We start from the raw sequence: 25,282 nt of genomic DNA on the forward strand, positions 1-25,282 counted from the left end.
CAGACCTGGCATACACACATCTCTCTATCTCTTTCTCTCTCTCGGTCTCCCTCCCTTTCTCCCTCCCTGTATCCCTCCCTCTCACTCTCTCTCACTCCCTCTCACTCTTTCTCACTCCCTCTCACTCTCTCTCACTCCCTCTCTCCCTCTGTCTCACTCTCTCTCACTCCCTCTCTCCCTCCCTCTCTCTCTCTCTCTCTCTCTACCTCTCTCTCCCTCCCTCTCACTCCCTCTCCATCTCCCTCCCTTTCACTCCCTCGCACTCCCTCTCCATCTCCATCTCCCTCCTTTTCCCTCCCTCTCTGTCTCACTCCCTTTCCCTCCCTCTCACTCCCTCTCCGTCTCCCTCCCTTTCCCTCCCTCTCACTCCCTCTCCGTCTCTCTCCCTTTCTCTCCCTTTCCCTCCCTCTCCCAACCTTTCCCTCCCTCTCCCTCCCTCTGTCACCCTCCCTTTCCTTCCCTCTCACTCCCTCTCTGTCTCCCTCTCTTTCCCTCCCTCTCACTCCCTCTCCGTCTCACTCCCTTTCCCTCCCTCTCATTCCCTCTCACTCCCTTTCCCTCCCTCCCTCTCACTCCCTTTCCCTCCCTTCCCCTCCCTTTTCCTCACTCTCACTCCCTCTCCGTCTCCCTCCCTTTCCCTCCCTCTCACTCCCTTTCCCTCCCTATCACTCCCTCTCCCTCCCTTTCCCTCCCTCTCACTCCCTCTCTGTCTATCTCCCTTTCCCTCCCTCTGACTCCCTCTCCGTCTCCTTCCCTTTCCCTTCCTCTCACTCTGCCTTCCTCTCACTCCCTCTCCGTCCCCCTCCCTCTCACTCCCTCTCATCTCACCCTGCCTGTGTGTCAGCCCGGGCACACACACACTCACAGCTGCACCAGAGCACTTAACAGGTCTTTAAAGGCCATTTGCATGTTAATGAGGCTTTGATATATTTCACCTCTTCTTAGGCCCCTGCAGCTTTACTCTATAGCTTAGCAGTATAATACACTCTTACAAGCACTGAAACAGGCAGTGTAAAAACTAAATCACCGCTGTAAAGTAAATGTAATACACAAAAAAACTACTTCAGGCATACAATTTTACCCTTCACTTTACCTGTCTCCAAACAAATTGTCTTAACCACCAATGTCCAAAAATGTGAAATGTCTAATGAACAAAAAGCCTGCTCCCAACTCCCTTCCCACCCTCTCCACTCACACAAAGTCCCTCCCACCAAAGCAAAAAACTTAAAAAAGATCTAGAAGAGGGCATTATCCATTTGGAGGGCTGGTGCAGGCTCTTCTTCATTCTGATTAGCTGGCTCTTCATAGCCTCCAGCCACTGCAGGATGCGTTGCAGTAATGGCCTGTCAGAACGGGAGGTCCAGCTGCAGTTATTGCCAGTTGGCAGCAGTGCTGGTGATGGAATTGCTGGGAGACTGGAGGCTGAGGGGGACTGGCTGCACTGGGGCACGGCTGAGGCTGAGAGGAATCTATTTCTTCCTTTTCTACCCCCAGTCACAGGTATTCCTGCTGGATATGAATCAGCCTTTGCCGCCAAAGATGGGCCGCTATCTCCTGCCTGGTGAGTGGTACGTTCGGGCCAGCAGCAGTAGCTGTATTGAGAAAAACAAAAAAGACAAATTGTTAATAATGCCCTGTGCAACAATTGCTTTAACTTAGTGGGTGGTACAGTAGCAGTACGTTGCTGGCCCCCTAGGGCCTTTGGAATTTGATGTGATTATTATTAACTGAGTGACAAGGCAGATTTTATGTTTTACCCACACATGCCTCACATAAAAAGCACAGACGGTGTGGTAGAAAAGTATTAAGGCAGAATAAGAATTTGGGGTAGGTGGAGTTCACCGAGTTGCACTACGCGGGATTCTGTGGAGTTGCTTAAAAAGACTATGATTCTATGGAGCTCCACTCTGCCCTAGTCATACTCTGCATCCTCCTCAACGTACCACTGTAGGTCCCCTAAAGACCTCAGTTATCACCCCAACAGACCAACTCAACCCACTAACAGCAACATTGCATTTCCCAGTTACGGGCATGTGTTGGCTGCCAGGGTAGGTTTTCAAGTTTCATCCTCAGTCCTCACAGTCCGTCATTCCCTTACTCCTGGGTGCTATGCTACATCAAAAGATCATGCTAAATAATGTATATACTGATGTAAGTGGTTTCCACAGTCTTAGATTGGTCTACAAAATCAGGAGAATGGCACTCATGTCATTTTATAGGTTCACACATTCGTGGTGGTAAATTTGTGCATATATGCTACACAGCATCAGCAAAGCCAATAGGTCTAAAAGAGAAGATCAATTGGCTTTGCCTATGCATCTTTAATTTACAACAACTTTACCCCAAGAGTCATTACCATAAGTGCACATAGAGGGGGGTGAAGAGTAATGTGAGAGCAGAAGAGACAGTAATATAAAGACATACATCGAAGGCTGAATACAGGGGAAGACACTAACATAATTGCACACGCAGGAGACTGAATATAGATGTGAGAGGAGAACAGACATTAACATAAGGACACATACAGGGGGCTGAGGACAGATGTGAGAAGAGAAAATATGTTTATATGAGGACACTGAAAGGGGGGCTGAAGAGAGATCTAAGGGGAATAGATATTAACATAAGGACACACATAGGGGGCTAAATAGATATCCAACGATAACAGTCATTACATAGGAACACTCACTAGGAGCTGAAGATAGATGTGAGAAGAGAACAGACATTAACATAAAAACATAGTCTAAGGAGATGATATAATATGGTCCCACACAAGGAGCTGAAGAGGGAGGTGAAATTAGAACTTCCATTAATATAAGAATATATACAGTGGACTGAAGAGTGATGTGAGAAGAGATCAGGCATTAACATATGGCAGGATTGGCTGGTATTAATGGGGGAGAGGGAAATTGCCCTACCACCCTATGGTAGAAAGAAGAAGAGGATAAAAGATAACACAGCGCATTTGAAAATAAATGGTTTTAGTAATTGGGTTCTTGGTTGCCTGGGTTATAAGCCTTGTCTGCAGTAACCAGAATCCTAGTTAAGGTAAGACACAAGCACACCCTAAATTAACTGGTGCTCACCCTCTGGTAACTTAGCACAGAATAATCAGACTTAACTTTTGAGACAATGTGTAGGGTATATGTTCAACACTTCAAACAGTAAAACAGTTACTTTTCTGCACAAAAGAGTTTCACACCAGGTTACAAATATAGAGCTTAATTTAATAAATACAACACGATCAGAATGACAAACATCCAATCAGTAGAACTTGAGATATTGCATTTTAAAGTATATAGTGGAACATTGAACTAAGAAGAAAAAAGCGCTATTCGGGATTACTGCTAGCACCAGACTGGGACAAAGTCAAAGGTTAAGCTGAGCACGATGGAGTGCAGGCTGGCTCCATGGACTGAGTTGGGCCAGCTGAGCCAAAGTACCCGAAATACTGGTTGAAAGAGCATTGTATGTATCTTTGTCGAAGATGCATTGTGCAGCGGAGCGAGAGCATCTGTTCTGAGATACAACAAGACTGCGGTAAGAGGTCCTGATACATTGACATCGTGGATCCTCTCAACGTAGCTAGTGATGCAAATGCAGGTGTCAGGGATGCACGACACCGCTGCGAAGATGGATAGGTTCTGATGAGCAGGGAAGATACTAAGCGGAGGTTTGGCTTTGTCGCCAAGACTGCGGTTGACGATGGATGTTAGGAGCGTGCACCACTAAAAATGTGTCATGTAGTGGCGGTTCCGATGGTGATGCATCAGTGATAAGATTCTAGATGCACCAGAGATGTGAGTCTTTTGTGACAGGTCCAATCCATGCAACAGTGGTGGTGTATCTGTTCTGCTCCAAGATGCACCTCTCAGCCAAGGAGATGTGATGGTTCTGCTCAGGGATGCATCACTCAGCAGAGGATACTTTGGTTCCAGTGGAGAAACATGCTAGGCCTCTTTCCACGTGTCAATGACTGGGGTGGCACCACTTGGCAGTGAAAACTCACAGATTGCAAAGTAAATGTGCAAAAGCAGGTTGGTTGGAAATCTTGTATATCAATGAGATTTCAGATAAGAAGGCTAGCTAGCAGGCCCTAGCAGTCACTCGAGTTTCAAGTGATGGAGGTCCGGTATCCTCCCTCAACCAAGAGAGCAGCAGGCAGCTGTCAGCAAGCAAGAGTTCTGCAAAACAGAAGTCCATCAGAGTGGCAGTCCTTTCAGCAGCACACCAGTCATACTTCCTGGCAGAGTCTTAACAGGTCCAAAGGTATACTGAAGTGGCGGTGTCAGAGGTCCAGTTCTAATACTAAGGGTGGGCAGAGGTAGCAAAGTTGCACTATGCGGAATTCTGCAGAGTTGCACACAAACTCTGTGGAATTCTACGTAGTTCCACTCTGCATAGTTAAAAGAGGGCAGAGGCATCCATATCTACAACTGTCCAATCTGTGTCCCTCTGGCACCCCATTTGACCCTATTCAGCTCCCAGGAGGGCTCACGGTAAACGCTGTAATCATTTTACAAGGTTATTTACATACTTTCACCTTGGTGGGAAATAGGTTTACACAAGCTGTTCTTTTTTAACCAATTGCACACACAAGAGGGCATGGGGGGCTTGGATAGTGAAGCCTTTGGGGCCCTGGGGTTCACCACTGGCTGTAATGGTAACTACTTAGCCTGGATTTCCCAGAGTGCACTTCGGTGAGAGCACTCTGCCAGACTGTCTTGCAATGAAAGAAAAATTGCACCTGGATCAGAGTGCGGGGCTCCTAAGCATACTTGCAGTTTCTGCATGGGATTGGCAGCGGCTTCAGTTGGCAGCTGGGCAGGCAGGGGTGGCTCGTGAGATATTTGCAGGTTCTGGTTGAGTGAGGGGTTGGCACGTGAGATCGATTTTCTCCAAATTGCTGCGCAAGTAAGCATGTGGCTGAGGGTTATGCTTTGTAGATACGAGGACCTGTGAGGTCATGGTTAGCATGATAAAGCACCAGTCACAATTCTAGAAATAATAACTATTTTACAAAATAACATTAAAAACTACTTGCGGTACTCACACACACACGCACGCATGCATGCACACACACGTCCCCTAGCACACTTCAGACTTCCGCACAAGCACACACACACTAACACACATGTGGAGAAGTGTGGCTCAATGGTTAGAGTGGCAGACCTTGATGCAGAGCTCTGGCCCGGGACCAGGATTCGATTCCCGGCTCGGCGGGTCTCGGGCTCAAAAAATAATTTCCTTGGACCTGCTATTCTCGCCTCAGTGCCTATTCTAATCATGGGTCCCACGCTGCAACTCTGGGCAATAACTTGCTTAATCTCCACAACGCACCCAACGGCGCTGGTATGCTTGGTTTCACCATGGGGGTGCCCAGGAGTGGACACTTCACAGGGAAAAACCAGGAAGGGTTCCTACAGCGGTATGAGTACAGCGCCTAGATGCCCTGGTGGTGAGTTGTGTGCTATATAAGTACCAAGTTATTACAGAAGCACACAGAGACCACCCTGCAGCTTGTTCCTCTCTCACTGTTGTGCTCCTGCCACCCTCTCCCTCACTCACCTTCCAGTTTGAGCCCATGCAGCTTGCTGCTCAGCCAAATTTGCAGCTGCAGGCTCTTGCTGTTGACCACAGCGTGAAATGAGTCAGGTAATGTGACCTTGCTTCATTCTCCAGGATGCTGGAGATGATGGCTCTTGCCGGCAGTGAAGGCACGGCTGTCCAGCTCAGGCTTTCCTGCAGCTGCATCAGTGTTCATCTATGATCAATGAAATTGTAAACACTTCACTGGCCACAGCTAACTTTCCCCCAGATTGGAAACTGGCGGCGGTTAAACCGCTGCAGAAAAATCAATTGCCCGACCACACCACGTTATCTAACCTCCGACCAATCTCACTACTCCCTGTACTGTGTAGGGTCACAGAGTCATTTGCAAGTAAACAGATGACCAAGTTTTTGGAAAACAGTGAGGCGTGGCACCCTAATCAATCAGGCTTTAGAGCACAGCACTCTACCGAGTCAGCCCTCCTGTTCACCACTGATACCGTCCGTATGACTCTGGACCAGGGTAAGAAGGCCGTCCTGATCTTATTAGATCAGTCGGCGGCCTTCGATACGGTCTCGCATGCCATCCTGATTAACTGGTTAATAAAATCTGACATTAGCAGTAAAGTCCTGGAATTGATTAAGAACTTCTTGAGTGGCAGGAGACAAGTGGTCACTTTGGGTGAATTTAGCTCAAAGGAGAAACTACTGACGACGGGAGTGCCACAAGGGTCCAGTCTGAGCCCGACATTATTTAATGTCTATACTACCCCTCTGATCAGGTTGATATCATCATTTAGCATTGATGTGGTGGCATATGCCGATGATACCCAACTGATCCTGGTCCTTGATAAAGACACTCAGGACTGGGAAGAGAATCTCAAGTTTTGCCTGACAGCCAAATTCGATTGGATGAGGAGAAACCATCTGAAATGTAATACGGGCAAGACTGAGATCATGCTAATGGGTCCACAAAATGATTTTGTCCCCAAACTATTGTGGCCGGAGAAGGCAGACATACCGCCTCACACCACCGACTCGGCGCGTAATTTGGGGATAAACTTTAAAACCGCCCTATCATTCAAGCAACAGGCACTGAAAGTAGCAGGGACATGTTTCAGTATCATCAAGGGACTAAGGAAGTGTTTCAATCTACTTCCATTGGAGGCAAGGAAAACTGTAACAGTTACCCTGGTGACATCAAGGATAGACTATTGTAATAGTCTATATGCAGGTACTAACAAAATGGTCACCCATAAACTTCAGATGGTGCAACACGCAGCAGCCAGGCTGGTGATGAAAAGGCCGAAGAGGTCATCAGCAACTGCGGTATTAAACACTCTATACTGGCTACCAATAATCAAAAGGGTCCTTTTTAAGATACTGATCATTACCTTCAGAGCCGTCCACTCCCTAGGGCCCAAGTAACTACGGAGGAAGTTCTCTAGGTATCACCCAACACGCACCCTACGTTCCTCAAATGCTAATCTGCTGTCTTTGCCAGCTTTCAGACTCAGTACGAGAGGAGGTAAATCATTACCAGTCTTAGGGTCAAAAGCCTGGAATACCCTTCCCCCCCAACTTCGGGCATTAGAGAGAGAAACTGAGTTTCGAAAGGCACTTAAAACCTGGATTTTTAAGCTACAGGATACCCACGCTAAAGCACTAGTGTGAAAGTCGGACCAGTTGACATAAGCAGCCTGACCGCTTTATACATCTCTGGGTCATTCAGTGGCGCCTAGATGCTCCTTGGAGCGACAGAGCGTGGGATAAAAAATGCATTACATTACATTACATTACATCTAGTTCCAGGGAGCCCCGTCACCTCGGCCCTGACGTACTCTGGGGGCCCTGAGGGCATCATGGGGCTCACTGCCCTCCCCCTCGGAGAGCGAATTTCTGCGCACCATTTCCCATGAACGCCAGGCAGAACAGGTGTCTGAGAATATACACTGCACTGCGAGTGCACCATAAAGAGAGCGAAGTGATGCTAGCTAGTTAGAAGAGCAGCCTATTTCATGTCACACTTCCCTCTGCTGGTCAGTTTATGTACGGTGCTGAATCATGATGAAAGCATGAAACTAAGTTAGTTTCATGCTTTCTAACCTCCCGTTCTCTGGTAAACTCCACTACATGGTGAAATTGGAGTCACATACCGCTAACTAATACCCTGTTTGGCATTTGATGTGGGGGAAACTAAACAAACAGGCATTTGAAGTGTACAGAGGACCTGCCCTCCCTCCCTTTCCTGGGTCCATGTGATTACAAGGGGTGTGTAGCCATGTATGTGGGGACAGGATATAGCCTAATTTGCTGTAAGTGAGGATATGTACAGCTTCTCCATCCCATCCTGTCAGGATGGCCCGTCAAGTCACACCTAAGCTTCCACTGTGTGTAGCTGGTTAGGGGGAATACACAAAGACCAGCTGTCTCCTACCCCAGACATGTGTCAGACAGGCAGCTGAGACCAAATGGCTAAAGGAGGAAAATGTCAACTTTCTAAAAATTGTATTTTCAGAATTGTAATTTAAAATCCCACTACACCATAAATTAGGCTTTTAAAATAGGATTCCAGAGACACCAAACTTGAATCAGTGATATCTTCCCATTTGGAGATTACTCTCATAAAATGTTTTGCTGTAATCCCAATGTTATTCTAAGGGAGTTATTATAAACCTTTCCGTAGTGAAAAAACTATTTGAGAGTGTTTCACTACCAGGACATGTAAAAAGTGAAAGTACATGTCCTACTTCTTACAAACATTGGACCCTAGCCTCTGGGCTGTCCAGTGCCTACCCCAGGGATGACTTATATGTAATAAAAAGGAAGGGTGGTGCCTGGCCAAAGGTTTATTTTGCCAGGTTGAAATAGCATCTACGCATATAGGATCTGCAATGGCAGACCTGAGACATGGTTAAAGGGCTAGAACAATCAGTGCTGGGGCCTACTAGTAGCATTTAATTTATAGGTCCCGGGATGTAACGTGCCACTTTACTAGAGACTCATAAGTAGAATAAATATACCAATCGGGTATGAGACAATATTACGAGACAGACGTGCACTTTAGCACTGGTTAGATTGGTAAAGTGCCCAGAGTCCCTAGGCTGACAAAACAAGGTAAAACAAGTGAAGGAGGTAGGAAAGACATTTGGGGTGATCCTGCAGAGAGGGTCATTATCCCTAAAATGGCATTTGCTCCTCTGTCCCAAACCTCTTTGATTCTGTACTTTTTTGTTAGGTTGGGGAGGAGAGGAGTTGGAGGAATGAACTGAGGCCTTCCACATGCTGCCAAGTTCTCACTCTGCATGTGTGTGACATTTTCATGTGTTCAGCAGGTTCATGAGTGACAGTTGATTGCCATGTGTGACAACAGTTACACACACTTGTAAAGCCTTCGATGCTTAAGGTTAGCTGTTTAACTCGGGTCCTCAGGCCAGATCTTGACAGGGGATCTTTTAAAGTCCAGCACTGTGGCATGTGGGTGCACCATGCCACGGCACACCGCTAGTTCCTAGGAGGTGCCTGAGTGCCAGAATACCCATGGTAGCTGGGTTCAGGAGACTGCTTGTACAAGGGAGTAAAGTGAAACGAAAGTGCTGGAGAACAATGTGATTCACACACGGTGTCAATGTATCCATCATGTCTCTGCAACAAAATCAAGAAAAATCCTCCGTGGGACTAAAGACCACAAACATAACCTGACAACCCATGACCTTCTCGTCCCCAAGTGTGATACAAGAGGAGCAGCAGTTTCTAAGTGCACTATCCATGTGCATGAGCCATGTTTGTGGTGACAGCATGCCTTTTCAGAGATGCAGTGCACGCGATTAAAGAATTCATCTGGTGGAACTTAAATTGCATGACAAATGATCCCAGTGAGGTAATGCGGCGACAATGTAGCATTTGCGTTAGTTTGACCCCTGATGAGTGACACTTGACAGGGCTCATGAGCTGGCTGGTCAAGGTCTTTCTCATCCTCTAAGCTTAACCGCATCGCTGCTGCGGTGATTTTTGCGCTGTGCGGCTGTTTTCGATTAACCGCGTTACAGCCGACGTCACCCGTGGCTGATGACGAACTGAGCTCGTCATCAGCATCAAAGGGATTAAGCCAGGGCTGTGACGACTTAGTGGTGGGTGTGGTCTGTGTTAATTTGGAAGTATATGTTTCTGTTTTATGTGTTATTGTAATCGTGTTTAGAGCAGGGCCTTTCACTTAAATGTTCAGAGTCAGGACATGAAAGGAGATGAAAGAGTGGGGTGTGTCACTGACCTCTGCATTCAGCCAGAATCTGCTGCTGGTCATCGTGAATGGCAGGGCCTGGCCACAGTATGGCCTCCTTCCAGTCAGGCAGCCAGGTCGGAGCATGTTGAGTGTTTTACTTTTGTTTATTCTACTCCTGCTTGAGTCCAGTTTTTTTTCCAAGGAAGAAGTGATGGAGGTTGCAGTGTGCTCTTGTGCACACCACATAAGAGAAGCCTGCAATATATCACCCGCGTCAAAACAGCAGCATGTCAGCTCGGTTTTAACTGAGCACTCATTATTCTTTGGCAAAGCTGCCCAGTCTGTCCATCTGTCCCTCCCACCAGGAGTAGAAAAACATGTCAGAGTCTGCTGTGTGCTGCTATGTGGGCTCAGGGTTTGAAGGAGATTGGAGCTGAACACACCCGGAGGAAGAGAATACAGCAGAAATTTGCTCACCAGATGAAACAGCAAGTAAATGAGCTCGATTTCAATGTTGATCTTTTTACATTGTAACTCAGGCTGACCCCGCTCTCCCTCTGGCCAGACTGTACCTGAAGAGCCAGCCTGAGCCATCGTTGACACTGCGGTACAGACCCTCAGAGGCTGAGAAACCTAATGCATTTACCAATGCTTGTTTTCATTGTTGCCCAGGCCGACCCCACTCTCCCTCGTGCCAGTCTGTACCTGAAGTGCCAGCCTGAGCCAGCGCTGACACTGCGGTACGGACCTTCCGAGACTTAGAAACCTAATGCGTTTACCAATGCTTGTTTACATTTTTGCCCTGGCCGACACCTGTGCTGTGTCTGTAGATTTCTTATGTTTTACTCAATTTTCTGTTCACACATTTATTTCTACTTTTTGAAGATTTGTACTTGGCAGGTTGTGTGTTTTGAAGAACAAGTCAGAATGATCTGTAAGAAGTGTGTATTGGGTGACATGTGATACTGATTTGCAGTGTGTTCTACTACTCATGAAGTGTGCCTTCCACTCATCCTTACAGGCCCAGAGGATGGAAGAGTCCAGGAGGTTGGGTGGTGCCAGGTCCAGGGTTCTGCTGCTCTGTCTCACCCTCTTCATCACTGTAGGATGGGGTAAGTAAAAGACAGCGCCCTGACCACACCGCTCTCCTTCTAGGCGGTGTGTGTGACACTGACCGCACTCCACAGTGATTGACGCACATTTATAATAAAATAGAGTCCTGAGGTTTGCATCTTTTTTATTTCTGGTGCAGGTTTAGTGCTGTATTTATAGTTCTCCATTTGCTCAGTTTTACACTCCTATCATCAACACTGTTGCCCATTCTCATTTTTATTAGACTGTTTCTTGTGAAGCGCTTGGCTGCCCAGATACAGGCTTCCCAGCGCTGGGATGCAGTTGCATTTTTATTTCCAAAAACTGTTCCCGTTTGTTTGCTGTTCGATGACGTGCTTTGTTGCTTATATGCTATTTCTTTTAGTTCTGGCATTAGGGAAGACCGTTTGTTTTTCCCTGAAAACTTTATTTAAAAAAAAACAAAGAAATAGGTACATACAGAGTGGCTCTGTCAGATCTTATTGTGGACGAGTACAAAAGAGTGAGCGAAAGGGTATGTCTTCTTACCGCGATTCCTGGGAGATCTGGGAGAGTTCTGTTCGAGTGCCTAATCATTTGTTTACCTGTGAGTGAGTAGGAGAGCAAGTGAGGCACTATAGCTAGTCGGTCCTGGGTTCGTGAGTACTAAGGTGGTAGGAAGACTCAGTCCCTTTACACCGTGCTCCCATTTCCTGTTCATAGTCTGTATTTGAGCAGAATCCCTGCAACATTGTGGGGCCCTGCACCACCCGGGCTGTACAAACGTAAGAGCCCCTTATTGGCAAACATGGTCTGAATGTCTGTGATGTACCCAGTGGTGGCTGCCATTAACAAAGGGTGGTGAGCTGATAGGGGGAGCGTGTGGGTGTACATGATAAATATAATGAATAAAAATGTACCTGACGCCGCTAGCCACCATCCGCATTGCGTAGCTTCTGCTAGCCTCTTCCTGCTCCCAGCAACCCTGTTGCAGACTCCATCTAATCACCATGCTGCAGAGCAGCACAGGGATTGGCCCGAGCAGGCAGGAAAGATGCTCTGCTCAGGTCATGGAGTCTGCGGGATTTTTCCAGTGCGGCTGCTGAATGCAGCCGGGATGGAGAAACCTAAGTGTGCATGTGTGTTTTGGTCAGCCTGAGATGGCAGGCCAAACTGATACGCATAATTAGGGGGGTGCACAAGCACTTCTCCTGCCACCCCCCATGCCCACTCCCTCAATGCACAAGCTGGCTCAGAGCCAGCAAATGAGAACTAAAATGAAGTTAGAGCATGGATTGATTGTTCGGTTGTTGGCTCCGCACCTGGCAGTGGGGTGACGCTCCTCTGCCATTGTGGAGGGGCCGCCACTGGATGGACCTGCAGAGTGGAGAACACTAATCACAGACCATTAACATATACCCATATAGAAAAACCCTCACTTAAAGGCAGTTTCAAATATACATGTACATTTTCATTGAAAATAGAGTTCTGCTGTTGTGGTTGTTGCCTCCACCATCAGTGGACTCAATGAACAGGGACAGGTGCCCTTCCTTCCAAGTTGACCCCACATCCAAGCCTCCTCTCTGTAAATCTATGCCAGGACACCTTGCTGCTCTGTCCATCTGCACTTTCAAACTCCTTTCAAAACTTGTTTGTGTTTGGAGAGTTTTTTCCCTGACCTTTGATCCTTGTGCTGTGTGTGCATCAACAATGTGCTATTCGGCTTAAATTCTGATGAAATATTGGGTTTGGTTTGTGTATTTGAGCAGTGGGATAATGTTGGCAGTTAGTGTCGTCTGGGTGTTTATGTATTTGCACATCAGGAGGATATAGGCAGTTATTGTTGTCAGGGGGTATGCCTATTCAGAGTTTGGGAGGATGTCAACTGTTAGTGCCGTCTGTGGGGTTGTGTATTGGGCCAGTGGAAGGATGGGGTCATCTGGGGGTTTGTATATTAGGGCAGTGGGAGGATGCCGACAGCAAGTGTTATCTGTAGATTTATGTATTTAGCCAGTAGGAGGAACTCAGCAGTTATTGTCATCTGAGGGTTTATGTAGTTGACAGTGAAAGGATGTAGGCAGTTAGAGGTGTCTAGTGGTCTGTGTGTTGGGGCAGTGGGAGGATGTAAGCAGTTAGTGTAGTCTGGGGGTTTGTGCATTTGGGCAGTGGGGGATGTCAGCAGTTACTGTGATCTGGGGCTCTGTTTGTTTTTTGCAGTGGGAGGATGTTGGCAGTTACTGTTGTCTTGTCGATTTGTGTAGTCGGGCAGGGGAGGATATAGGAAGTTAGTGTCATCTGGGGGTCTGGGGTTTGTGTCTTCAGGCAGAGTGATGATATGGGCAGTTAGTATCTTCTGGGGGTTTGTGTTTTCGGGCAGTGGGAAGATGTAAACAGTTAACGTCGCCTGAAGCTTTGTTTATTCAGTCAGTGGGAGGGTGTAAACAGTTTTTGTCATCTGGGGGATTGTGTATTCGGGTAGCGGAAGAATGTAAGCAGTTAGTGCGATCTGGAGGGTTGCGTGTTCAAACAGTGGGAGGATATAGACAATTTGTGTCATCTGGGAGTTTCTGCATTTGGGCACTGGGAGGACGTAGGCGGTCAGTGTTGTCTGGGGGTTTATGTGTTTGGGCAGATGCAGGATGTAGGCAGTTAGTGTCATCTGGGATTTTGAGTATTCAGGTAGTGGAAGGATGTACACAGTTATTGTCATCCGGGGTTTCTGTATTTGGGCAGTGGGAAGATGTAGGCCGTCAGTGTTATTTGGGAGTTTGTGTGTTTGGGCAGGGGGAGGATGTAGGCAGGCAGTGTCATCTGGGGATTTATATATTTCATCAGTTGAAGGATGTAGGCATTTTGTGTAGTCTGGGAGTTTGTGTATTCGAGCAGTGTGAGGATGTAGGTATCTGGTGTCATCTTGGGGTTTGCGCCTTTGGGGAGAGGGAGGACGTAGACAATTATGGTCATCTGGGAGTTTGTGTTTTCTGGCAGTGGGAGAATGAAGGCAGTTAGTGTCATCTGGGTGTACGAGTATTCAGGCAGCTGGTGTCATCTGGGAGTTTGCATATTTGAGCAGTGGGAGGAGGTAGACAATTAGTATCTCCTGGGTGTTTTTGTATTCGGGCAGTGGGAGGATGTAGTCAGTTAGTGTCATCTGGGGATTTGTGTATTCAGGCAGTGAGAGGATGGTGGCAGTTAATGTCATCTGGTGGTTTCTGTCTATGGGAGGCGAGAGGATGTAGACAGTGAGTATTATCTGGGGTTTGTGTATTCAGGCAGTGGGACAAGGTAGGCAGCCAGTTTTTCTTGGGATTGGAGTATGGAGGCAGTGGGAGGATGTAGACAGTCAGTGTAATCTGGGGGTTTCTGTTTTTGGTCAGTGGGAGGATGGTGGCAGTTAGTGTCATCTGGGGCTTTGAGTATTCGAGCATTCGGAGGATGTGAGCAGGTAGGGGCCGATTCACAGAACTAACTTAAGACAAAATCCTAAACTTACTACTTTTGGTATTCACAGAATATAGGATTTTGTCTTAAGTTTGTCTTAAGACAGACTTAAGACAAAATCCTAACTTAAGTCTGTCTTAAGTCTGTCTTAAGACAAACTTAAGACAAAATCCTAACTTCTGGGAATACCAAAAGTAGTAAGTTTAGGATTTTGTCTTTAGTTAGTTCTGTGAATGAGGCCCTTAGTGTCATATTGGAATTTGTGTTTTTGGGCAGAAGGAGAATCTAGGCAGTTAGTGTCATCCCGGGATGTAAGCAGTTAGTGTAGTATAGAGTTTTGGGTATTTGGGCAGTGGAGGGATGTAGGCGGTTCCTGTCATCTGGAGCTTGCTGTATTAGGGCAACAGAGGATGTAGTCTGTTTGTTTCGTATGGGGTTTGTTTTGTTGGGCAGTGGCAGTTAGTGTCGTCTGGGGATTTGAGCATTCAGATAGTGGGTGTTTGTATATTTGGGCAGTGGGAGGATGGTGGACCTTAGAGTAGTCAGGAGTTTTTTTGTATTTTGGCATTGGGGGATGTAGACAGTTCCTGTCTTCTGGGGTTTCTGTGTTTGGACAGTCGTAGGATGTCTTCAGTTAGTGTCGTCTTGGGCATTGTCTATTCGGGCAGTAGGAGGATATAGGCAGCTAGTGTATGCAGGGGTTTCTGTATTGGGGCAGTGGGAGGATGTAATCAAGTAATGTCGTCTGGGGGTTTTAGTCTTTGGAAAGTGTGAGGATGTCACCAGTTAGTGTCGTCTGGAGGTGTCTGTGTTTGTACACCGGGAGGATGTAGGCAGTTAATGTAGTTTGGGGGTTTCTGTATTTGGGTAGTGGGAGAATGTAGTCAGTTAGTGTCATCTGTGGGTTTGTGTGTTTGGGAAGTGCAAGGATGTCAGCAGTTAGTGTCATCTGGGGGTTGTGTATTCAGGCAGTCGGAGGACGTAGGCAGTTATTGTAGTCTGAGGTTTGTGTATTCGAGCAGTGGGAGGATGTAGGTCTTAAGTGTCATCTAGGGCTTTGTGTATTCGGGCCCTCAGAGGATGTAGGCAGCTGGTATCATCTGGGGTTTTATGTATTTGGGTAGTGGGAGGATGAAGACAATTAGTATTGTCTGGGGGTTTGTGTATTAGGGTAGTGGGAGAATGTTGTCAGTTAATGTCCTCTTAAGAATTCTGTATTTGGGAAGTGGGAGCATGCAGCTAGTTAGTGTAGTTTGGAGGTTTGTGTATTCGGGCAAAGGGAGGATGTAGGCAGCTAGTGTCATCTTGGGGTTTCTATATTTGGGCAGTGGGAGGAAACAGACAGTTACAGGATGTCAGCATTTAGTGTAATCTGGGAGTTTGTGTATTTGGGCAGAGGGAGGATGTAGGCAGTTAGTGTTGTCTGGGAGTTTCTGTTTTTATTCACTGAGAGGATGTAGGCAGGTAACGTATTCTGGGTTGTTCTTTATTTGGGCAGTGGGAGGATGTAGGCAGTTAGTGTCCTCTGGGAGTTGTGTATTTAGAGAGTGGCTAGATTTCTGCAGTTAATGTCGCCTGGTGGTTTGTGTCTTCAGGCAGTGGGAGGATGTAAGCAGTTACTGTCATATGGGGTTTCTGTATTTGGACAGTAGGATGATGTAGGCAGTTACTGTCATCTGGGGGTTTCTGTATTTGGGCAGTGGGAAGTTGTAGGCTCAGAATGTAGTCTTGGCGTTTGTGTATTCAAGCAGTGGGAGGATGTAAACAGCTGGTATCATCTGGGGGTTTGAGTAATTGGGCAGTGGGAGGATGTAGACAGTTAGTATCATTTGAGGGTTTGTGTATTCTGGGAAGATGAGAAGATGGTGGCAGTTAGTATCATAGGTTTGTGTATTTAGGGAGTGGGAGGATGTAGACAGTTAGGGCCTCATTAGGATGGAGGATTTTCTGCATCCTCCGGGCCGGCGGAAGCCACCGCTGGCCTGGAGGATGCGGAAAATCCTCTGCGGACCCACCAAGACCCACCGCCACATTAGGATGGCTGGTGGGTCCTGGTTTCCGTCCGCAGCTTTTCCTCCGCGGTTGGCTTACAACCGCGGCGGAAAAGCACTAATATGGTGACGGTGTCTCTCAGACACCGTCAGCTAGATTAGGATGTGCATGGAAACATGCTTTTCCGCGGCGGCTTTTCCGCCGTGGAAAAGCATGTGTAACTTCACTGCGGGGGCCTGTTGCGGGCCCCCTAGGTGAAGGGGGGGGAGGGGGGTGCACATGGGGGGTACCTATGGTACCCCCCTGCATTTGTATGCAGTAAGCGGCAGGCACCGCGCGGTGCCTGTCACTTTCTACATACAAATGCAATGCGTGCGTTTTTAACATTGCTGCGGGTGCAGCTTGAAGCTCCACCCACAGCAATGTTAAAAATAGAGGATGTGACCGCAAGAGTCCTGGTGGGCCTCCCAGTCTCTACCACTTTAAAACCACTACTTCAGGACATGGGCCGTTGTGCAATTAAAGACATCGTCACCCTCCGACCACTACTATATTGGGTGCGACTGAGAAGGACACCGGAGTTGGTACACTATGCTGCTGTTCTGACGAACTTATTACCCTGAACAGGACGACTAAGATTGTATGGTTGGACAACTTGAGGGACTTGATCACCAACTTGGGGCTAAGTGAAACATGGTTGTCCCAATCACCACCCCCGAAAGAATCCTTTAAGAAAATATACTGGGAATGGGTCCAAGCCAGGGAGCTTGAAAAATCGAATTGGGCGGTTTTAACTGATCAGTTCTTAGAGCACAAGCCGGTGAGAAAGTTGGAACCCTTTCTTGATGCTATTAAAGCACCTAGAGACAGAACCTTGTTTTTAAAATTTAGATATGGAACACTTCCATTGCACACTTTTACCAGGCTTTGGAAGTCCTCTCTGTCTAACCATTCTAGCTGTCCTGGATGTGCAAACCCTACTGAGTCCTTAGCACACTTCTTATTTGCCTGTAGAGCATACAGTGGACCCAAGAGAAGGTGGCTAAAGCCAGTTTGCAGAGAACTGGGAGTCAGGCACTATGCGACGGCACTCCGTATATTGGTAACGGACACAACATCTATGATGGTTTTTTGTGGAGCTGCCAAGTTTCTGGGAAAGGCCTGGCAGATACGTTTAAGACTGATAAAATCAAGAACGGGGTAGGAAACTATATATTATAAAGCACTAGAATATCACCGGTTCTCTGTTTTAGGGCTTTATTTTATCTATCTTTTAAACTGTATATTGTCTCCATTTGCTGTAGAAAGGACATTTTTTTAAAGTTTTTACATTCCTTTTAATAATGAACTGTATGTACTTTTATGATAAATTTTATTTTTATCGAAATAAAGTATTACAACAATAGTTAATTGCAAAAACGAGAATGCAAAGGAAATATACAAGTGTCCATCAGAACCTCATTGGTACAGGCTCCTATTGTCCATCAATAAGTTGGCGCTCTTGAGCACCGGCAGTGGAGCTTGCTCTGTCATAAGCTCTTTTAATGTATCCCACATCGAACCAGATGTTATACCTTCAAGGTATACTTTAGCCTTTCCTAACTAATGTTCGAAACACTTAAAGTGAAGTAAGCACAATATTTTCCACGAATTTCTGTTAACGCTGTTGGTACTGTAACTCAGTACTAGCTACCTTATGCAATCCATCCCTAATCTTTCTTCTCCGTGGACACAGTATACCTCAGCCGAGGGCGCAAATTGTACCTGGTAGCCCCAGACACTATGTGATCAACAAACAGGGGATCTTGGATAGCTCGCATTTCTGGGGGAGCAGCCTCATTTAAAGCATTCTCATTCTACTCATCCATCTGCTTCCAGGTCAACTGGGTGTCACTGAAGCCAACAACCTGGGCACCTGTTCATACTCCGGATCCCCAATGCTGTCTTTGACCCACCGGTCATACGGTAACAGCAAGGGAATCCTCCGACAAAGAGTGGCTTGCACCCAGTTCTTTCAATCTGAAACCTTCACCTTCACAGCTGTTCGTGTCACCAACAAAACCTGCTCAGGAACTTTCCAGCGTGGCTCCAAACGTTACTTCCTTTGAAAATTACTAAGCAATACATACTCACCAGGCTGGATGTTGTGGCCGGGCCCCTCTGATGTGGAAGGTATAGAATCCTGTTTCTGTTTGTAAATAGAACTTAAACGTTCTGTGAACTTGTCATGGTTATCAAGCAACACAGGGTACTCAATATCAGATAACTTACGAGGAGGCGGGACAACCCAGACATTTGCCGGGCATCTGAACACGACCTCATAAGGAGACAATCCTGTCCCAGAATGAGCTGTTGTTTTTGTTGACAAAAGAACTAGTGGTAAAGCATCTAACCATTTCAACCCTGTCGTCTCCTGAATTTTTGCCAGTTTCAGCTTGAGAGTACCATTGCACTTCTCAACCAAACCCGCAGAGTGCGGATGATTGGCAACATGAAAATTGTGTTTTATATGTAAACCTTCACAAATCAATGTAATCACTTTTGCATTGAATTGACATCTGTTATACTCCAAATAAGCCGAAATGAAGAACGAACTCCTTCAGGAGTGCCTTCGCAGTCGTAATGGCTGTGTTTTCTTTAGTGGGGTAAGCTCTCAACCCATTTACTAAAGGCACATACAACCACCAAAACATACTTAAGATTGTTGCATCTCTATAATTCAATATAGTCTATATGAAGGACTTGAAAAGGAAAAGTGGGTGATGCAAAATTACCGGGTGGTATCGATGTACCCTTCCCTGGATTATGCATTCTGCAGACCATGCAGTACTTTACTAAGTGTGCAGCTGTCCTGGAGATATTGTCATTCTGCCATACAGAGGCTAACAATTTACAAATGCCTTCTGCATTAATATGAGCTGGACCATGTGCCATAGTAACCACAGGAAGAACATATAAATCTGGCAACATTCATCTCTGTTTCCCTGATTTATCAATCCAACATCCTTCCTCATTCAATTGTGCCGTACTTTTCTGTCATTCTACTGATTCACTTTGTATCTCCTTTACACTCTCAAGGGTATTCTCAAACATGACAACTTCAGGAGCCCACCTAGCTGGACCTGCTACAAACATCTTTTCATCTTTGTTTGGGCTGTTTCCTTAGCTGTCTGATCAGCAAGAACATTTCTACTACCCACAGCATCAGTTACCTTCATGTGGGCGCTACACTTAACTATGGCCAATTTCTTGGGGAGCATTAAAGCAGACAAAAGACTCAATATGAGGTGTCCATGCTGAAGATTGAATCTTGGTGCCAGGAGAAGTAAGGAACACTATCTCAGCCCAGAGTCGTCCAAAATTATGTGAGACCCCGAATGCATACTGGCTGCCAGTATAAATGTTGACAACCAGTGCTTTGTTCAACTTGCAAACTCGAAAAAGAGCAGCAAGCTCAGCAGCTTGAGACGTTTGATAAGGGAACCATATTGTCTCTACAACTGTGTGCAACATAAACATAGCCTTGAGGAGCATGACAGAATCTAAAACTTCTACCAGCCAGTGTGAACCCAAACAAATATCTACTGTCTGGAAGAATAGGAATACTAAAGAATGCGTTTTTCAAATCAATAACAGAAAATAATTTAGAAGTAGAAGGAATCATCATCAAAACCATGGTGATATCAGAAACCAACAGAAACTGTGGAACAACAACTTTACTAAACTTGCGCAGATAAATCACAAAATGGTGTCCTTTTAAGAATCAAAAGAATAGGACTATTTCAAATATTAGCAGACATCTTTTCAACTACTCCCTTTTGTATCAAATCCTGAATAATCCAGAGAAGGGCACGTTCTCTTCCCTGAGGTATTTTATACAGAGGAATGTTTGCTTTAAATTATCGGATGGCACTAGGACTGCAGCTTTTGCTACCTCCTCCCCCAGAGAATTATAGATAATGTCTATCTTATCTTTGAAGTAGGTGGCCACCTTATTACATAGATCTTGCGAATGTGGGACTGATGTGGGACTGATGTACTGCTTACAGAGGGATTTGTAAATTCTTGTAATAATACAAACAATTCCTTAGAGGAACTATTTGCTTCCTTAATCCTCCTGCTCAAATGTTCTCTTCTGGCGGTTTTACAATGGCCTAAATAGGCTCTGTGTGCCTCGTTATAAGCCTGCTTGTTTTCAGCACATTTAGTTCTTCTCCATTTTCTTTCCCGCCCCCTACACCGACCTTTCTCCTCCTTCAATTCTACTGAGTACCATGTACTCACTTCTCCTTTATTTTCACTGTTTTTGGTGAGGCGACATGGTCAAGGGCCTTCTCCACCGCCCCTTTTCACCTCTCCAATGCCTTATTACAGTCCATCCACTCTGACGGCGGGGCTAGGAAGGCTCCCTTGAATTCCTCAGGTGTGACTTTCCTCCAGGCCCTACGCACGCCCTTCCTTCCATGGGTCTTTATTGCCCTTTCTGATTGGCCCGATGGAGGTGTTTCTACAGACAGGCCGGGGACATTGGTAAAGATAGGGTCCAGGGTGTGCCCTGCCCAGTGTGTCGGGTCCTGTACTCTAGATAGAAGCCCCAGGGAATCCATCACTAAGAAGAGGACCCTTGCTTCTATGTTTGAGGGATCTTCCAGATGATGATTGAAGTCCCCCACTAACACAAAACACTCTGACTGTAAGATGTAGGGAGCAAGTGTTTCCAGGAGGGAAGCACAAAACAATTGCTTGCTTTCACCCGGGGGATGTTATACTACCGCACCCATCCATCTGGTGTCTTTCCGAGAGTCTAACTGAAACACTAGTAGCTCCATGAAAGATGTAATCACTGAGTCTATCACCTTGAAATGATGGGGCGCTCTCTTGCTACTGCTACCCCCCTTTCCCTTTACCCTCTCTGTCAAGTCTAGTCACCTTGTATTCTTCAGGGAATGCCACTGCCAACACTGGGATTGAGTGATCTCTTAGCCAGGTCAGAAGACATAAGTCGGGCTGTCCTTCTTCCAGCAGGTCCCATAGTTGTCCCGCATGTTTGGAAACTGACCTTGCATTTATGTATAGCCCCTCAAACAGTCCTCTGAATAGGTGATTATCTGGCAGGGGGAGACCCTCACCCTATGTGACTGGAAGGCTAAATGACCCTCGCCCTACACGGCTGGAAGGCTAGGGGCGTGTGGTTTGCAGGCCTTCCGAGATTTCCCAGCCCATCCTGATCCCTCCCGCCACCACTCCAAACCTCTACTTTCAGTGGACTCCTTACCCCACATCCTTGACTTATTTCCAAGAGTTGTTATCTTGTGTAGGTGATTGGAGTCATCCTGTCTTTAAACATGGGCAGTGATTCCTGGCAGCCGGCAGCGTCCAGGCGCAGACGGGCTTGCCTTTGGCGCGCCTTCGGGGCGCCAGCGGCATGTCCACTGCACGCGTCCGCTATGCTCCCGCTTTCTGTGCCCGCTTTTATATCCCAGAGACTAGAATGTTACCAGCTAAGATATGCCGCCGCTGATGGAATGTGCCTCGGCTCGCCCGCAAACTCTCCACAACAAAAGGCCCTTCTTCAGTAGCCGCGGTGGACCGGAGAGTTTGCAAACACAAAAAACAAAAGGTACTAATAAAAACTTTCCACTCGATTTCCCGTTTAAAATCACAATGCTGTCTGAGGTTTACACCCGTAGCCTCTCCTGACTGTCCAAAGAGCTGCTCTCTGTTGAAGCGCTCCCGCGTGCTGTGCTTTGTTCGCCCAATTTTAATTATACAAACGAAATTAAACCAATTGGGAGTAGTGGGAGAGATAATTTAAGCCTCTGTTTTCTTTAATGAAATCAAGATTCCCCTTACATGTTAATTGGAGAATCACCGTTTCATTTAAAGACCGCACTCTAGCATTATACATGTTTACAGTGCCACACTCCTCCCATGCTCCACCAGTTTAAGATAAAAGCTTTCAAAAGTACCAGCACTTGAGCAGTCTGCAGCTCTCAGAAGGTCTGCGAGTGTATCACCAACCCAAAGCATTCAACTAACCATCGCTCCCCTGGAAGAGTGTGCCTCAAATTTTAATATATCAATTTCAGCCTCAGATATTAAAGTTCTGAGCCTCCATGAAATGGTGGCTGTTGAAACTGCCCTATAGGGTTTTACATAGGAATAACTGATCCTCTCCATCTGGTCTCAGTTCCAACATTCTTTGTTCATAAAGCCTCATGCAGCTCGCTGAACACAATTTGTTGAAGTCATTGAAATAGGGATAACAGATGTTTTTAGACAAGGTTGTAGTCCTTTTCCAAATCTCAAATCTCAAAGTAGACCGCATACTGCAAATGTCTAATGCCTTAACAGCTGAAGCTCTTCCGAAAAAGATCAGACAGAAGAGAGTTCAATAAGTGTAGGGGCTGGTAGCCCACATAACAACTTTTTGCCTTTGTTGTATGTACACAAAATCACAAAAAAACATAAGAAAATAAAAAAAAGACAAAAGAGAGTTGCTATCCTCTGTGATATTTGTCTCCTATAAAGATAGGAATTAACAGGCGAGGACAAAAAACTGTCAAAAATAAGATTAATATTCCATAAAGAATCATACCTAGTCCTCGGTGATCTCTTATATTTTATTCTCTTTATCACTCTTCAAACCATAGGATCGCTGCCAAAAGGAATGTCCTGTCAAAACACCAGATCTGTAACTTTTAACATTTCTGCAAGACAAGCCTGATTTGAACAACCCAGCAAGGTAATTTGCCACTTTTACTGCAGAAGCCTCCTTGGGATCCAAATTCCTCTCCAAGCACCAACTACAACACTTTCTTCTTAATTCTGTGTATCTTTTCCTGGTACCTGGTGCCCATGACTCAACCAATAGCTTCTAAGCCTCTCCCAAAAGGCCAGAGTTTCTTCCAGAGCTCCTGAGAGCTTCCAGACAAAGAGGTTCAAGTTTCCTCCTAGCCCTAGAGGGTGCTCCTCTCCTTCCTGCCCTTCCAAAAAGCGTGGACTCCCTGGAATCAAAAGGGGAACATCCACAGCTGGCTCCATTACTCCAGGGAACCAGCCTTGTGCGTCCCAAAGCGGAGTTTTCAGAACGATGCTGCATTTTTCCCTCTGGACCTTCAACAAAACCCTCTGGATCAGTGCGACTGAAGGGTAAGCGCAGAAATTCTCTCCGTTCCAAACATGTCCACTGTCAAAGCCTTGGGATCTGGCCTCCAGCTGTAAGATTGTTCCACCTGAAAAGTCAATCTGCTGGAAAATATATCTGCCTGAAAGGGAACCCAAAAATCCTGAATCTTCCTGAAATGCACTGAACTCAGCTTCCAGCCGCTGGTGTTACTCAAGAATCTTTAGTTCCGATCTGCTTGTTTGGGCTGATGATCTGGGATAAACTCTGCTTTCAAGAAAGTTTTCTGATCCTAACAAAAATATCAACTTTCCCTTGCTAGATCGCCAAGTTGTTTTGATCTTGTTTCCCCTAGACGATTTATATAGAATAAACCCACCTCAAATTGTCTTTGCTAAAACAGATTTGAAACTCATCAAAGTGTTCAGCCCTGCTAGCATCTCCAAACAATTTATGCTTAAAGATAGCTCCTCCTTGGACCATTTCCCCATCCTTGCTTTCTCTCCTAATCTTGCTTCTCAAACAAGATTGCTTGCATCTTACTCTACAGTAAATTCCTGAATACTCCCAAATATAGATTTGCTGTTCCAGCTCTCCAGGTTGCTCAACCACCATGAAAGGTCATTTTGTACCTCCTTTGCAGGAAATTACAGACCCTTCCTCAAACTCATGAATTTCAGTCTCTGCAGAGCCCGGTAATGCAAAGGGTCTTGGGGAAACTGACTGAATGGAGGATGCAAAAGTACTACCACTCTTGCTAGACCACTCAAAGTCACCACTTTCTTTGCTAGAATGTGTCTACCTCTTTCTTGATCTTTGTCAATTTTTCCTGATGGAGACAAAGCTGGGTCAGATCGGTATCCAGCTGAAAGCCCAGAAATTCCAAGTTCTGCCTAGGAGTCATGATTGACTTCTCCACATTAATAATGAGTCCTAGGGCCTCTAAGAGATCTTTTGACCACTTCATGTGCTCCAGCAATTCCCTTTAATCCTTAGGTATCAATAACATGTTGTCTGGATAAATCGATAAACAAACTCTCCTCTTTCTCAAAAAAGCAACTACAGAGTGCAGTACCTTGGTGAAGCACCAAGGGGCTGATGACAGACCAAAGGGAAGACAGGGGAACTGGTACAAAATATCACTCCAGCTTAACCATAAAACTTCTATGAATCTAGATCCATGGAAATTAAGAAGTAGGCGTTGTTCAGATCCAACTTCACAAGCCAGTCCTTCTCTTGTAAAATGTCTCGCAGAAGATGGATCCCTTCCATCTTGAAGTGCCTGAAATCAAAAACCTTTTTAATACCTTCAAGTTTATTACGGGTCACCAACCCTTGTCCTTCTTCACTAGGAAAATGTTACTCACAAAACCCTTTCCTAAGTCCATGACTTTGCAACTTGTACCTTCATCCCCTCAAGCAAAATTTGGGTAACTTCTGCATCTACCAGTATCTTTTGCTGCTGATCTTAGGACTACTTCCTTTGCTAACACTTTGGTAAGGAACCTATCAAAAATCTATTTTGAGCCCCCTCACAATTTGTAATAGCCAAGAATGCTTCGATATGACACATCAATTTTGAGGCAAAAGCCGTAACCTTTCCCCACCTTTGTAAGCAAAGATGCAGCGGTTCTCCGTAAATAATTTCTAAAACCATGACACCTCTCCCTGAAGTACAAAATCATACATATGCTCGACAGTGGGGACCATGACACTGCGAGTCACTCACAAAATACTTACACCTTACTCCCTGGATCGGTGAGATTCAAAGGAGAGCTGCTGTATCATAGCGGGATGTCTAAACTATAACTGAATATTTATTCTATTTACACCTGCAGTTTAAATGAGTTTACCATGGTCTTCATTGATGAAACATTTATTTA

The 25,282-nt window shown here is 45.9% G+C and overlaps 1 protein-coding gene across 1 annotated transcript in view; it reads left to right on the top strand.

The window, feature by feature from the left end:
- Positions 1 to 10,793: 10,793 nt before the first annotated feature.
- Positions 10,794 to 25,282, top strand: part of LOC147736696 (lectin-like) — a 111,462-nt gene continuing 96,973 nt past the window's right edge. The window contains exon 1 of the mRNA XM_086952671.1: positions 10,794 to 10,881. Within this exon, the coding sequence (XP_086808797.1) occupies positions 10,800 to 10,881 (82 nt within the window). The 5' untranslated portion in view covers positions 10,794 to 10,799. The remainder of the gene's footprint in view (positions 10,882 to 25,282) is intronic.

This window comes from Lissotriton vulgaris, chromosome 1_2, assembly GCF_964263255.1.
Source record: "Lissotriton vulgaris chromosome 1_2, aLisVul1.2, whole genome shotgun sequence".
NCBI classification, from domain to species: domain Eukaryota; kingdom Metazoa; phylum Chordata; class Amphibia; order Caudata; family Salamandridae; genus Lissotriton; species Lissotriton vulgaris.